Source organism: Poromitra crassiceps (assembly GCF_964638095.1).
Source record: "Poromitra crassiceps genome assembly, chromosome: 12".
Taxonomy (NCBI): domain Eukaryota; kingdom Metazoa; phylum Chordata; class Actinopteri; order Beryciformes; family Melamphaidae; genus Poromitra; species Poromitra crassiceps.
In genome coordinates, this window is record NC_139632.1 from 17,870,738 (window position 1) to 17,886,160 (window position 15,423).

At 43.8% G+C, this 15,423-nt stretch overlaps 1 protein-coding gene across 1 annotated transcript in view; it reads left to right on the forward strand.

Moving 5' to 3' along the window:
• Positions 1–12,797: 12,797 nt before the first annotated feature.
• LOC310785983 (cyclic AMP-responsive element-binding protein 3-like protein 3-B) overlaps positions 12,798–15,423 on the forward strand; it is a gene marked incomplete at both ends in the record, with an annotated part of 7,274 nt that continues 4,648 nt past the window's right edge. Inside the window, 4 exon segments of the mRNA XM_083647170.1 lie at positions 12,798–12,818; positions 14,082–14,198; positions 14,394–14,495; positions 14,498–14,636. Of these exon segments, the coding sequence (XP_083503296.1) occupies positions 12,798–12,818; positions 14,082–14,198; positions 14,394–14,495; positions 14,498–14,636 (379 nt within the window).

Sequence of the window (15,423 nt, forward strand, 5' to 3'; positions counted from 1 at the left end):
GCAGTTCAGGGAGCAAGCTGCAACTGCCAATTACATCAGTCGTGGAGGAGTAGAAGACGGCAAAAGTCCGGTTAGCCATGATGCTGCGGGACAGTGAGGACAAGGTGGTCCGGCAGGCATATATCAGCCTCTGGACAGGATGCAAGTGGACAGCTAGCAGTGCACTGAGAGAGGCGGGGGAGAGGCTGCAGTATGCTGACATGGTGGGGACGGTGAACCAGGGGAGGCCTGGCCTGGGCTGCATCACCAGGGCAAGCTGGAAGGATGTATGGTACAGAAGGGGATCCGGGCAGCAGAGGAAGTCCTGCCATCATGAACGACCAAGCCTGACGGATGGGAAATTCAGATGGTGGCATGATCAGTTGCTGGCCCAGCTGCCCAGGGGATTGGAGAAGGAGAGGAAGCGAAAGAACATCAAGCTCCAAGCCAAAAGCCCTTGCTTCATCAGATTCCTCAGTCCAGGGGGGGCAAGGAGGCTGGGGGTACAGGGATCCTCGCTACAGCAAAGGACTGGGAAATGAGAGTTGACCTCAGTATAACTCAAATTTCCGGAAGAGATTGCCAACACCACCCTCCTACCTGACATTGTATTCTGATGGTACCCTGGAAGAAAAAGATTGAGGAGGCGCACGAGCGCAAGCGGGGAAAATATCAGTCCCTCATACTTGGAAGCCAGCAGAGGACATATAGAGCCTGCAACCTCTGGTGAAAGTTGGTTCCAGGGGCTTCCCAGGGCACTCACTCTGGACTTAGGGGTCCTCGGGGTCAGAGGGCCAGCCCACAAGAAATTGGTCACAGACATCCCCAGGCAGGTGGAGACCAGGGGCATAGTGGAGGGTAAACACAAGTAAATGCAGTTTACCCACCTCTTTGAAATGAAGCAGAGAGTTTAGTCACCTATTTTCAGATCAACTGTATCAAAGTACGCACCTTGGATAGGTTACCCACCCCTGTATTTACCGCTACACCGCTGGCAGAGAAGTGAGCATGGTGCAACCAGGCTGGCAGAGGAGAGGGAGGGCAGAGCTTTGTGGTGAGTAGACCTGAGGGATTGAGGGGGTGGTTCCAGGACGCTGGTTCTACTGTCAAGCCCCTCAGAGGCTAATCGACGAAACACCTGTGAGGTGGGGTGTCCACTTGAAAACCCTGTGAAGTTGTGAAGGTCTGGACCACAAGGCTCTGGCCTTGGATGATGGAACAGCGTTTGAAGAGAGCGATTTTAGGCCAACCGCCTCACATAATGTGCAGGGGCTAACTCCTGCCAGGTGTGGCGGCTGCGATTCGACACGGTGTAAAGATATAGTTCATCAAAGATAAGATATGTTGGCATTATCTACTCACCATCATGTCAGTTGAAACACTGGTGAAGTTACAGTAGCTGGTGCAAAACTGCTGGAGTGAATGGAGACTGTTCAAAAATGGAGAAAATACCATAAAATTACTCCAGACGTGTTCTGAGGCTAAATGATTCCACTGTGAGTTCAAAGGTCCAAATATTGACTTCATTATCTCCTAGGCCTAGGGGATACTTTAGAATTTATTTTTCAAAGAAGACTTGGCCAAAACAGAAGCTTCAAACTGAAAACAAAATGTGTGCATGAGTAACATACAATAACATCACATAGAAAGTAAGAGCAAAGTTAAGAAAATTGCTATGTAAGTGCTCAAACGGCAATAGTAGTCTGATATCAAACCAGCAGGATCCAGGGCCAAGCCTGTATAAATCTTGACTAAAGAAAGCACAGGCAACTTCTTATTGAGTCCACCTCAAGATCCCTCATAATGGGTTAAGAAGACTCCCCCAGAGAGACTCGCTTTACCAGTTTGATCATTTTGCAATGAGATGAATAGGGAGAAAACCATCTGACTGCTCCTTTGTCAGCAGACAGTTCAGACAGATAACAAAAACAACAGTAATTTAATTATATATATTTTTTACTTTTTTTTTAAATAATAAAGCACAAGTAATTGAAGCAGGTGCAGAATATAGCTTTAGTTAAATGTACAATGAATAAGTCTACAAGTAAAACATTGCCATATTCAATTGGAATAAAAGTGTCAGAGTTTGATGCCACTGGGACCAAATACTATTCATGCAGTATGCTGACATGGTGGGGACGGTGAACCAGGGGAGGCCTGGCCTGGGCTGCATCACCAGGGCAAGCTGGAAGGATGTATGGTACAGAAGGGGATCCGGGCGGCAGAGGAAGTCCTGCCATCATGAACGACCAAGCCTGACGGATGGGAAATTCAGATGGTGGCATGATCAGTTGCTGGCCCAGCTGCCCAGGGGATTGGAGAAGGAGAGGAAGCGAAAGAACATCAAGCTCCAAGCCAAAAGCCCTTGCTTCATCAGATTCCTCAGTCCAGGGGGGCAAGGAGGCTGGGGGTACAGGGATCCTCGCTACAGCAAAGGACTGGGAAATGAGAGTTGACCTCAGTATAACTCAAATTTCCGGAAGAGATTGCCAACACCACCCTCCTACCTGACATTGTATTCTGATGGTACCCTGGAAGAAAAAGATTGAGGAGGCGCACGAGCGCAAGGGGGGAAAATATCAGTCCCTCATACTTGGAAGCCAGCAGAGGACATATAGAGCCTGCAACCTCTGGTGAAAGTTGGTTCCAGGGGCTTCCCAGGGCACTCACTCTGGACTTAGGGGTCCTCGGGGTCAGAGGGCCAGCCCACAAGAAATTGGTCACAGACATCCCCAGGCAGGTGGAGACCAGGGGCATAGTGGAGGGTAAACACAAGTAAATGCAGTTTACCCACCTCTTTGAAATGTAGCAGAGAGTTTAGTCACCTATTTTCAGATCAACTGTATCAAAGTACGCACCTTGGATAGGTTACCCACCCCTGTATTTACCGCTACACCGCTGGCAGAGAAGTGAGCATGGTGCAACCAGGCTGGCAGAGGAGAGGGAGGGCAGAGCTTTGTGGTGAGTAGACCTGAGGGATTGAGGGGGTGGTTCCAGGACGCTGGTTCTACTGTCAAGCCCCTCAGAGGCTAATCGACGAAACACCTGTGAGGTGGGGTGTCCACTTGAAAACCCTGTGAAGTTGTGAAGGTCTGGACCACAAGGCTCTGGCCTTGGATGATGGAACAGCGTTTGAAGAGAGCGATTTTAGGCCAACCGCCTCACATAATGTGCAGGGGCTAACTCCTGCCAGGTGTGGCGGCTGCGATTCGACACGGTGTAAAGATATAGTTCACCAAAGATAAGAAATGTTGGCATTATCTACTCACCATCATGTCAGTTGAAACACTGGTGAAGTTACAGTAGCTGGTGCAAAACTGCTGGAGTGAATGGAGACTGTTCAAAAATGGAGAAAATACCATAAAATTACTCCAGACGTGTTCTGAGGCTAAATGATTCCACTGTGAGTTCAAAGGTCCAAATATTGACTTCATTATCTCCTAGGTCTAGGGGATACTTTAGATTTATTTTTCAAAGAAGACTTGGCCAAAACAGAAGCTTCAAACTGAAAACAAAATGTGTGCATGAGTAACATACAATAACATCACATAGAAAGTAAGAGCAAAGTTAAGAAAATTGCTATGTAAGTGCTCAAACGGCAATAGTAGTCTGATATCAAACCAGCAGGATCCAGGGCCAAGCCTGTATAAATCTTGACTAAAGAAAGCACAGGCAGCTTCTTATTGAGTCCACCTCAAGATCCCTCATAATGGGTTAAGAAGACTCCCCCAGAGAGACTCGCTTTACCAGTTTGATCATTTTGCAATGAGATGAATAGGGAGAAAACCATCTGACTGCTCCTTTGTCAGCAGACAGTTCAGACAGATAACAAAAACAACAGTAATTTAATTATATATATTTTTTACTTTTTTTTTAAATAATAAAGCACAAGTAATTGAAGCAGGTGCAGAATATAGCTTTAGTTAAATGTACAATGAATAAGTCTACAAGTAAAACATTGCCATATTCAATTGGAATAAAAGTGTCAGAGTTTGATGCCACTGGGACCAAATACTATTGATTTATGCACTTATTACAACATGCATTACATAAAAAAAATCCACCAAATGTCATATCTGTCACCCATTGTGACATAGCCAGATTGTATTTGGAGCCTTAAGCAGTACGGCAGTGTTTTCTGAGAAAGAACTGTTTGAGATTTGGTTGTTATTATAAACTTATGCATGCCATGTGAGAGTCTTACATTGTGACAGTTGCTGTTAGACTGGCATTTAGGTTTATAATTGGCATTTCCTCTACAGCATCCATAAATCTATGTTTGTAAAAGCTCATTACCATACCTCTTCAACTTTCTATTAGGAACATGCGGTCACCTGACCTCCACCTTAAATGTCTGGAACAAGAAACAGTGGAGTGGAGCATTCAAATGAGAAATTAATTAATAGGCCTCTGTCAAGTGAAATATCAGCTCATCGACACCAGGCACTGAGTCTATGCAATTTTATAGCCTTTTCCTGTGCAGTGCTTCCATCATGTTCACTGTGGAAGTATGGGGGGTCCTACACGGTAACATTTTAAACTCACTCAGTAGATGTTGTTCCCTGTGTATTGATGAATTTCACCATGGGGTTTGGCAAATCTGTCTGCTATTCACCTTATGTAGCCCCGCCCACTTGACCCAGTTATGTTGAGACTTCCTGTTCAAAACACTGCTCTGTTTCACCCATGGATGTATTAAAAGAACTGGATAGGGGACATGCCACGCCCACCCATGCATTCGGACGGAGGTTGCTCATTGGCGCATGAAGCCATCATGGGGGCTTTTTCTTCCTGGTTTTACTTCCTGACCATGCGGCCCAAGGCGAAGTGTGCATGTATGCCATGACGTGTTCCATGACGTCTCCCACCCCTCCCACCCATGGATTGTATTACAAGAAGAAAATACCCCCGTATACGGCTCTTAGTGGCTTCTGAAGAAAAAAATGCCCCATAAAAAATTTGTTGATAATTAAAAGAGTCGTTTTATACTTTGAGTGACACCCGGAAAAAATTCCCCTGGGTTTAACAGCTGCCAGGGTCCCCAGGCAAGTGGATGGGAATTTTCCTTTCTGGGCTGCATGGCGTCACGTGACTTGCAATACAGAGCTTCGCCACCATGTTCAAATGGCTTCACAGCCCAGCGCTATTCCTGGGGGCTTGGTTTCACCTGGTCACTAGTACTGTAGCTGTCACAGGAAGTGTAAACACAATACGAAGTAACTGGTTGACCCCTGTGTTGGAACATAAGGTGAATACTAGTAGGCCTAGCAGAAATATAATAAGAAATCCAATATAATGAATCAATCATTGTTTTGTTTTTTGTTTTTTGATCCAGAAGTAATTGGAACATGCATAATTCCATGGTCAAAATTATGCCATACTTTTCCATAGGTTTCATATAATATTGCTTTAATAATTGCAAAAGAATTGATTTAATTTCTACTCTTTCAACCTGAATTATGGAGTGACCACTTGTCTCCAATCTCACCCCAGTTACAAATTGCTACCACTAGAACTTTGAATTGATTTTAGAAATCAATCTTACTTTCAAAGAAATGCATGCATGATGCAGCGAGCAGCAGGGGCGTAGGCAGAAATTCAATTATGGGTGGGCCTGGATAAAATTGGTGGGGCAATTGCATGACGAAATTATGCGCGCAAAGCGCGCAAAATTCCTAGATGTCATGAAGTCGTCATGCTTTAGACTCTGGAGATGATGTGCCCTGCGTTTTTAAGCTACAAAACCATTAGCTAGCAAGGCAGCAGCAAATTTGCCTCTAGGTGGGGGGGGTGGGCCAGGGCAAGAAGTGTGCCTGTGCCTACCCAGGCCCACCCGTAGAAACGCCCCTGGCGAGCAGGTCGGAAATGTATTCAGGAGCTAAATCATTTGAGCCTTGTAAACATTCAATCAATTTGATATTGTCCTGAGAGCCAATTAAGTGATCTCAGTTTGCTTATTTTCCTCATCGGATATCTGTTTGCTTTAGGCCAAAAGCAGCCAGCCGCCCTTTCTAGCCTCTCTGCTCTAAAGTCAGCTCAGTTCAAATATCTTAATTTAGTTCCTTCTTTTAGAAATGTTTGACCTGTCACCTGACTGGTCTGATTTGAAAATAAATGGCAAGAGAGAAAATTACATTGATTGTTTATTAAATAAAAATAGGCGAGAGAAAGCTGTTCCAGTCGGATCCTGATTTTGTGTCTAAAAGGCAGGAAGTAGCACAGGTGCACCAAAACATTAATTAGGGTTTCCAACAGTACATACTGTTCCAGACAGTGCTGGGACCCTAATTAGTGAGTTGGTTGCACCTGCAACCCAGGCCCATTCCCCATGTAGTGTTGATCATAAGTGAACTAGGGGGATGATGTTTTTCAGACACTACCTACCTCAGGGAGGTCACCTAGTTGCTGTTTTTCTTTTTAAATAGTTTGTATCTTGTTCTTTTCACTCTTTACTGACAATACTGAAAAACTGCTGAGATGCTTTTGAGCAGGGGTGGACTGGGATCATAATTCAGGCGGGGCATTAGATACCAAGCAGGCCAGGCCGACGCGTGTGCCGCCGTCCGAAGGGCGGCGGTGAAAAATTTGGGCCGTTTGAAGCTCAATTTGGGTCGTTTGAAGCCCAATTTGGGCCGTTTGAAGCCAGATTTGGGCCGTTTGAAGCCCAATTTGGGTCGTTTAAAGCCAGATTTGGGCCGTTTGAAGCGCAATTTGGGCCGTTTGAAGCCCAATTTGGGCCAAGTCCAATTTTACAATGAGATGCACCCACTTTAACCCTGAATAAAGTAATAAAACCACTAGTAAACCAGTAGGCGGCACCTGGCCTGCTGTTCAGTGAGTGGCCTGGCCTGGCCTGCAATTTTTTTTTTTTTTTTTTTTTTTTTTGCCAGGCCAGGCCAGGCCAGGCCACCGGGCATTTGCCCGACGTGCCCGATTATGCAGTCCGCCCCTGCTTTTGAGAATGCATACTGCCGATGTACAAATGTAGCGAGCTGTCTCAAGGATGGGTGATGAAAAATACCTAAGATTAATGAATGATACTTTGACAGAAAGAAATGGACTGCTGCGTTCAGTTGTCATTGAGGTCATAACCTCTCATTTGTATCTTGCTTCATGCTGTCGGTACTAAAGCAGTAAAGAAACCAAAGAAATTGAAGCCGGCCATTCTCTTCAGTCCGGTTGGATAGCTTTGATTAATATTCTCGCTCTTTCTAGCACGTTGGTACACATTATTTCCAAGATGTCATGTGTCATTTCAAAATCTTAATCATTTTAAATTATAATTGTTTTATTATAGGCTATTTGTGTTGGGGGAGATACAAGTGAAGTTTAGTGAAACGAATCCATTGCATTTTATGACTGCAGTATAATGTTATCACTGCAAACATGGAGATGGGACTTTTTTGATTGTCCGCAATGAATGTCGTCATCTGAGTTATATTACATCATCTACAGTATCTTAACATGTGACCTGATAAGCACCTGTCTCATCGTCAATACAAGATTCAAATGACTTCACTTTAGCCTACATAGGGGAGCTCAACCTTTTGTCATTCAAGGCCCACTTCTGATTGTTAAAACATTCGGAGGACCACCTTCCAAAATGAATGATAAGCTATTATTCTGATATATTGATGTGAAAGGTCCTCTGCGGCCCACTAGATGGCGCTCTGAGGCTCACCAGTGGGCCACGGCCACTACACTATGTCATATCTAGCACAGTATTTCGCCTTGCAGATCTTACATTCACTAAAGCATTTATCCTAACCTGTCTTTGTTTGATTACATTTCTATGGCTTCATTATTTCATTTCATTTCATTTATCTTTTCTCCCATTTTCTCCCTAATTGTACTTGGCCAATTCCCCCGGGTCGTTGCTCCACCCCCTCTGCCGATCTAGGTAGATTTATGCTTCCTCCGATACATGTGCCAGCCACTTCTTTTCACCTGTCAGCGAGGAGTTTCACCGGCAGGAGGTAGAGAAACTCATGGAGACGTAGCAGCTGTTGCAACACCAGCTGGCAGAGAGTGAGACAAAGAGTGTGCCAGTGGTGACGCTACCACCTGCTGGCAGAGAGTGTGCCAGTGGTGGTGATGCTGGCAGAGAGTGAGACAGAGTGTGCCAGTGGTGACGCTGCCACCTGCTGCGGTTAATCCACCTGCGAGGGATCCCCAGCAGGCCCCCTCTGACAAAGCCTGCCATCGAGGACATGATGCGGGACACAGTCCAGAAACAGATCTCAGTGCAGCAGCAGCAGCAGCAGCAGCAGCAGCAGGGTAAAAAGACGGGGAACTGTCTTGCTTGTGGCCAGCCAAAGTTGCAGTACCGGAGAGACGCTTCCTCCATCCACTTTTCTTACTTGGCTTTTACTGCTCGCAAAGAGCCCACAAGCTCTATGCAGCAGAAGGCCTCACTGACCCCCAGAATGCTGTTTGTGGACTTTGCGGATACAACATTGTTGACTAGAGAGCTTGAGGCAGCCAACCTCAGGTCAGCAGAGGCATGGAGGTTGGATGATCTGTGTGGGAATAACATGACCACGAGCCCCTGCCCTTTAAATAAGTGCCCTTTCTGCAAGACACGTTCACGGCCAACATGACTGTGTTTGAGAGGCTGTAGTGGACTCAACATGACTGTGTTTCAGAAGCTGTAGTCTCAACATGACTGTGTTTCAGAGGCTGTAGTCTCAACATGACTGTGTTTCAGAGGCTGTAGTAGACTCAACATGACTGTGTTTCAGAGGCTGTAGTCTCAACATGACTGTGTTTCAGAGGCTGTAGTAGACTCAACATGACTGTGTTTCAGAGGCTGTAGTCTCAACATGACTGTGTTTCAGAGGCTGTAGTGGACTCAACATGACTGTGTTTCAGAGGCTGTAGTGGACTCAACATGACTGTGTTTCAGAGGCTGTAGTGGACTCAACATGACTGTGTTTCAGAGGCTGTAGTGGACTCAACATGACTGTGTTTCAGAGGCTGTAGTCTCAACATGACTGTGTTTCAGAGGCTGTAGTGGACTCACTCAACATGACTGTGTTTCAGAGGCTGTAGTGGACACAACATGACTGTGTTTCAGAGGCTGTAGTGGACTCAACATTACTGTGTTTCAGAGGCTGTAGTCTCAACATGACTGTGTTTCAGAGGCTGTAGTGGACTCAACATGACTGTGTTTCAGAGGCTGTAGTGGACACAACATGACTGTGTTTCAGAGGCTGTAGTGGACTCAACATGACTGTGTTTCAGAGGCTGTAGTCTCAACATGACTGTGTTTCAGAGGCTGTAGTCTCAACATGACTGTGTTTCAGAGGCTGTAGTGGACTCAACATGACTGTGTTTCAGAGGCTGTAGTGGACACAACATGACTGTGTTTCAGAGGCTGTAGTGGACACAACATGACTGTGTTTCAGAGGCTGTAGTCTCAACATGACTGTGTTTCAGAGGCTGTAGTCTCAACATGACTGTGTTTCAGAGGCTGTAGTGGACTCAACATGACTGTGTTTCAGAGGCTGTAGTGGACTCAACATTATTGTGTTTCAGAGGCTGTAGTCTCAACATGACTGTGTTTCAGAGGCTGTAGTGGACTCAACATGACTGTGTTTCAGAGGCTGTAGTGGACTCAACATGACTGTGTTTCAGAGGCTGTAGTGGACTCAACATGACTGTGTTTCAGAGGCTGTAGTGGACTAAATTCTTAAGATTAGAGTGAAGATACCGATATCAGAAACTAGAATTTCTCATGCATCCATTGGTACCAGAGCTTTCATGTTAGCTTGTCGGGAAGGGGGCTAAATAACGCTCCAAATTTAGGCAAAATGTTAGCGAGGGGAAAACCGGCATGGTCATTTTCAAAGGGGTCCCTTGATCTCTTACCTCAAGAAATCTGAATGAGAATGCATATGGTTATTTGGGTACCCATGAGTCTCCCCTTTACATACTGTACATGCCCACTTTATGCTAATCCCATGCAGTTTTTGGCAAAAACATGCAGTTTTTTTTTGCATGCATGTAGCCTATAAATGTGTTATTTCCGCCTTCTATTTGAATAGTTCGACATATTGGGGTCCATAAAAAGTCTTTTAATTACATAATTTGGGTGTGACTGGAAAACTGACTCTTGTGGATTCAATTGGTCCAATTGTATTCATGTGTTAGTCCCCATAGTAGCCATTTCATTGTAGTGAGACAGGTTTACGAAACTACCTCACTGTATAAAATTACATATTCTTTTAGTTAGTAGAATGTGTCTTACATGTTTCTGTAGTATGTGTTTTGAGCCTGTACGTTAGCAATAAGTTCATGCAAATCTGTGGTCCTTATTACCATAGTAATATTTTTTTGTTTTTTTACTATTAATGATGTATGACAAATTGTTTGAGGTGGGAGAAGGGGGAATTCCGCGGAATCGCAATTTGTCATGCATCATTGATAGTAAAAAAATATATATATTACTATGGTAATAAAGACCACATATTTACATGAACTTATTGCGGGTGCCGACTCTTTCTTTATTCTAGTTATCTTTCATTTGTCCTGCACCTGCCTACTTAAGTGGATGTTCGCAGTGCGCACTTCCCTTTATTCTTCAAAGAAACTTTTTAAATCACAAAAAGTTTGTACCAGGTGTGATGCAAACCCTCTCTCTCCAAGCACGTTGTAGATTAGGTTGTCAACGCTTTAACACTATACCCTAACCTATACTCACTGCGATTTCATTGGCTGTCAGCCTGTCACTGTGCCCGACTAGAGGCTCCTCTAATTGCCTCTACACTACCCAGACGCCCCTGGAGCTTCATTTTTTAACAGGTTCTTTCATTCGCATACCTGTTATTTTAATATAGGATTCACTCTAGCCAAGCTTCTTTGACTTTGTGACCGAGTCTTGGAATTGAGATTTAACAACTGTCTCAAACTTGACAGTGATAAATTTTTCTCTGGAGTCAAGACATTGGGAGTCGGTCACAAACACAGACAAACAGTGAGAGATAGAGGGGAAGACAAGACTCATTAGTGGCTGATGAAAAACGGTTATCTAATTCCAACTGATAACCAAGAAAGGCAGGGGCTGCAAAACTTGGCATAAATAGTCACTCCAATGCAAAGTTGAAGATAAGAGTGAAGCCATTATTTTCAAAACTATTTTCAAAACTCTCCAGCAGATACTGTACATTATTATGTCACATGTAAAACAATATATAATAATAGATTGATGCAGCTCTGGGATAGAATTTATTTTTAGATGTATTCAGACAATGTTCAAAAACTCTGAGGAAGACAGACTTGTCTGTCGAAACGTCAGTCAGCCCCTTCTATTAAAACGTGCAGACGGAAAAGAGTGCTCCGGTGTCTTTACTTCGGGTAGTCTGTGTGAAGTGCCCAGGTAAAATATTATTTTAATGTTCAAAAACTGTTTGAGGATAACTGCGAAGCCTTTGCCCTTTGGAACCCTCCACTCTCAGATAATGAGGCAATAATGATGATGTAATACTTCTGGCTAAGGAAAAGCATGGTTATTGGCAGTGATCTCATTCTACATTGAGATCACATGACAGTGAGTGAGTGTAGCCTAGTGACTGACAGCGCTTTTAGTGATCCTGTTAGTAAGAGTGTGGCAAGTCTAGGCTTATCGGTCTTTTTGCCCCCAGGGTCAACCATGAGCCTGCAGCCTGGAAGGCTCCTTCTGCCAGTGCCAAGCCAATCAATTTAACCAGCTTAGCACACACAAACTCTTAGCCAGCAAGCACATCCTATCTAACGCTGCACTGCGAAGGCAATTCTGTATGATATTGTGTTATTAATCGTTTCTGGGCTACTGCCTGGATGATGCCAAGCTAAAGCCCAACCAACAAGCTAGTTAGCTGTCTGCTTAGCATCTCCACTGCCCTACTGCCAGTTAGCTTATTTTTTTTCTCTTTCACAGCTAGCTGAATTAAGTTAAATTAATTAAAGTTCTACTGTCAAACAAAGCGCATAGATTATAAAGAGAGAGAGCATAGTATATTGTTTCTGCACACATGCATGTTTTCAGTGCATGTTTTCCATACAGGCTGATTTTTTGCCCCATTCCCACTTATTCTAAAAAAAAAAAATGGGACTTTAAATAATACACTGCCACAATACACTGATAACAGATCTGCTACAATAAACTACAAAATTGATATTATCTAATTCAATAAAGAAAAAATTTGATATTATCTGATTCAATAAACAGAACTAATTTAAGATTAAGATTAATATTGTGAAGACAAGGCTTTTAACCCGGGGCCAGTCTGGGACCATAGCTCCTTTTAATTACATAATACTACAGTGGAGTAGAAATGCTGTTTCTCTATAAAGTGAAGGTGACTTTCTTTTGTTGGATAATGTTTATCCATTTCCTAGCTCAAACTCTTTGGTCTAGACTGGCTGTTGTATGTTCAAAGTGTTATGGATGTATGCCAAAGGTCGGATCCATTTTCTTGTCAATATGCTATCAAACAAAATAAGGGGAAAGCAAAGAACAAACTTTGACCTTTCTAATTTTGTGCATCCTAGTGGAGACTTAAATGTTTTCTGTCTCCAGATGGATATACTTGTGGTCCACTCTTTGCTATCAATCAAACGCTATCTTCCCATGTAGCCAATGGGGATAAAGCTGGTTAGTCGGCTGGGTGTGTTGTGTTGGAGTTTAAACTTTGGACCTGAGAACAAGAGCTGAGAGAGACAATCGAGACTCTTTAGTTTAGGGTCTGAAGCGCAGCTACTCCACAACAAAGTAAATCGGATCATTTAGCTGGATTTGTGTGGTTTCGGGGGCTTATTCACTGCGGAGGAGAGAAATAATGGACCACTACTCAGATCAGGTAAATGGGTCTGTAACAGAATTTTGTCTTGTTGTTGCATTATATTATATTATATTATATTATATTATATTATATTAGGTGGCCAGTTTAGGTTATCAGGGCAGTGGAAATTGGCTGCATGTCCCACAGAGCAAAGTTCAGGTTTGACAGCAAATCTATTTAAAGCTGCCAGAAGAATACCTGTTGGAAGGCTTGTTTTCAACCTGAATATAATTAAGAAGCAGAACTGATAAGAACAGCATCGAACGGAAATTAATGTTACAGATGTCAAATCTTAAGTAAAAGAAAATCTACTGAGCCACACCGATTGGAAGAACATGTTGTGCTGTAGAGTCAGGGACGGTCATGGTGAAATGTTACTAATGAAACAGCAGTCCCCAGCTGTGGCAGTATATGAAGGCTTTTACACTTTCTCTACTGGTCGACTCTCTTGTTGTCGTTGGTTCTTGGAAGGGAGGGAAGACAAACTGTTGTGTGGTGTCATTGATGGCATGATCTCATCCCAGGGCTGTGACGGAACAGAAATTGACTTTTAAGTTGGTATTCTGTAGAAGTTCTAAAAGTTTTTTTTTTGTTCGTTAAATTGGTTTTTGTGGGCAGAAAATTTGATGGTGAATGTTGTTCGTCATTGTCAGTTGGGTCACAAAGAAATCATCCTTAATGATGGAAGTAAACGCATCAGTAAATACGGAGGATTACCAGGGGCAGCATAATGTGTTTGGTGTGTGGTGGAGCTTTTGGAGCTTGGAGGAGTGATACTAATGCAGGAATCAGAGATCGCCACCTCCCCAAATTCAAAACAATATCATGCACATTTAAAAAAATGAACAATAAAAAGGAGTGTGCCTCTTACTGCAGCCAAATATGTCTCAGCCTGTCAAGACAGGAGACAGACTGACAATTAATTGTTGTATATTTGTTGACATATCAATTAAGTTTGATTATTATTATTTGAACTAACTACCATTGTTCCCATAAATGACTGTGTTCGAACAGCATCGAACGGAAATGACTGTTCCAGATGTCAAATTTTAAGGAAAAGAAAATCTACTGAGCCACACCGGTTGGAGGAACATGTTGTACTGTAGAGTCAGGGACGGTCATGGTGAAATGTTACTAATGAAACAGCAGTCCCCAGCTGTGGCAGTATATGAAGGCTTTTACACTTTCTCTACTGGTCGACTCTCTTGTTGTCGTTGGTTCTTGGAAGGGAGGGAAGACAAACTGTTGTGTGGTGTCATTGATGGCATGATCTCATCCCAGGGCTGTGACGGGATCGAGCTACTTGACTGGCTGTTTGATCAGAAAGATGGAATCCTGCGCTACGAGGAAACGGGGCACCATGACAACCATCCGCCCTGGCCAGTCCAGGACCCAAATGTGTGTGAGACCATGTGCTCTAATGACACTCATATAGGCTATTTATGACTGTTTGCTGTGTATGCATCTACTTCCTCTGTGACAGATTCTGTATCTTCATTTGTTTTTAATAGACAGTCCTGTCTCTCCGTCACAGTGCGCTCATCTGAAGCAGACAGATTAATAATAGTATTTGGGCTTTGCACTCGACAGACGCTGCTGCCAGCCGCACAAGCAGACAGTGCCTTTCTGAAGGCCCTCTTGAGTGGCAGCGATTCTGTGTCGGGCTCGCCTCTCTGGTCCCCCTCCCCCAGCGACACAGTGGTATCAGTGAGGACCCCCCGTCGGACCACATGGACAGCCCTCAGCGCCCTGAGAGCCCCCCTGGGCAGCCCCTGTACTTCAGCCCCCAGCCCCAGACCAAGGCAGCCCTGGAAGCCAACTTCTCCATTGATATCAGTAAGTCCCAAATGAATACAGCGCACATACAGAACATTAGCTGATTTGGTTGTGATTATACTATGATACTATGATAGGGCCTAATACTACTTATAGTATGTTAAATACCTTTTGCACTGAGAGTGGTAGGCAGGCAGACAGACAGTGATCTCTAACCAAAAGGCGGGTAAAAGGAAGAATTAGTGTCTCCTAGTAGTCATGTCTTTGGCCAAATTGCTGCTTATGATTCATTGGTTCTCCTGTGTCACAGGGGATTAAATATGATGGCAGGAAGAAATTGTTGTGATTACGTACAATAGAGGACAAGATGTCAAACAGGGACGGCACACTTGGTGAATAATTAAACAATGTTTAGGCTGCAGATGTCGTTTTTGTCCAAATTTATTTGAAATCCGAATCCAAACAATGGCTCTAGCACAGACATGGGTATTATGCGGCCCGGGTGCCAGGCCCTCATCATGATTCGGTCTGGCCCGGGAGGTCTAAGACAAACCACATCATTTTATTTATGAAATTTATTTATAATTATATATTTATTTAAACAATCTAATGAGATGACCTAAATTGGCTGTTTGGAGTGATTTTGAATACAATAAATGCTGAAGAAGAAGTGCACAGTATGTTTTCTATCATTTAATCTAGTTATAAAATTAGAGGTTACGGCATGACAATGTTGTTTTGGTCCCCGGCAGCAATCTGGGTTTCTCATGCGGCCCCCCATGAAAAATAATTGCCCACCCCTGCTATAGCACATCCCATTGATCTCCATCTCTCTCTCTGTGTGCTG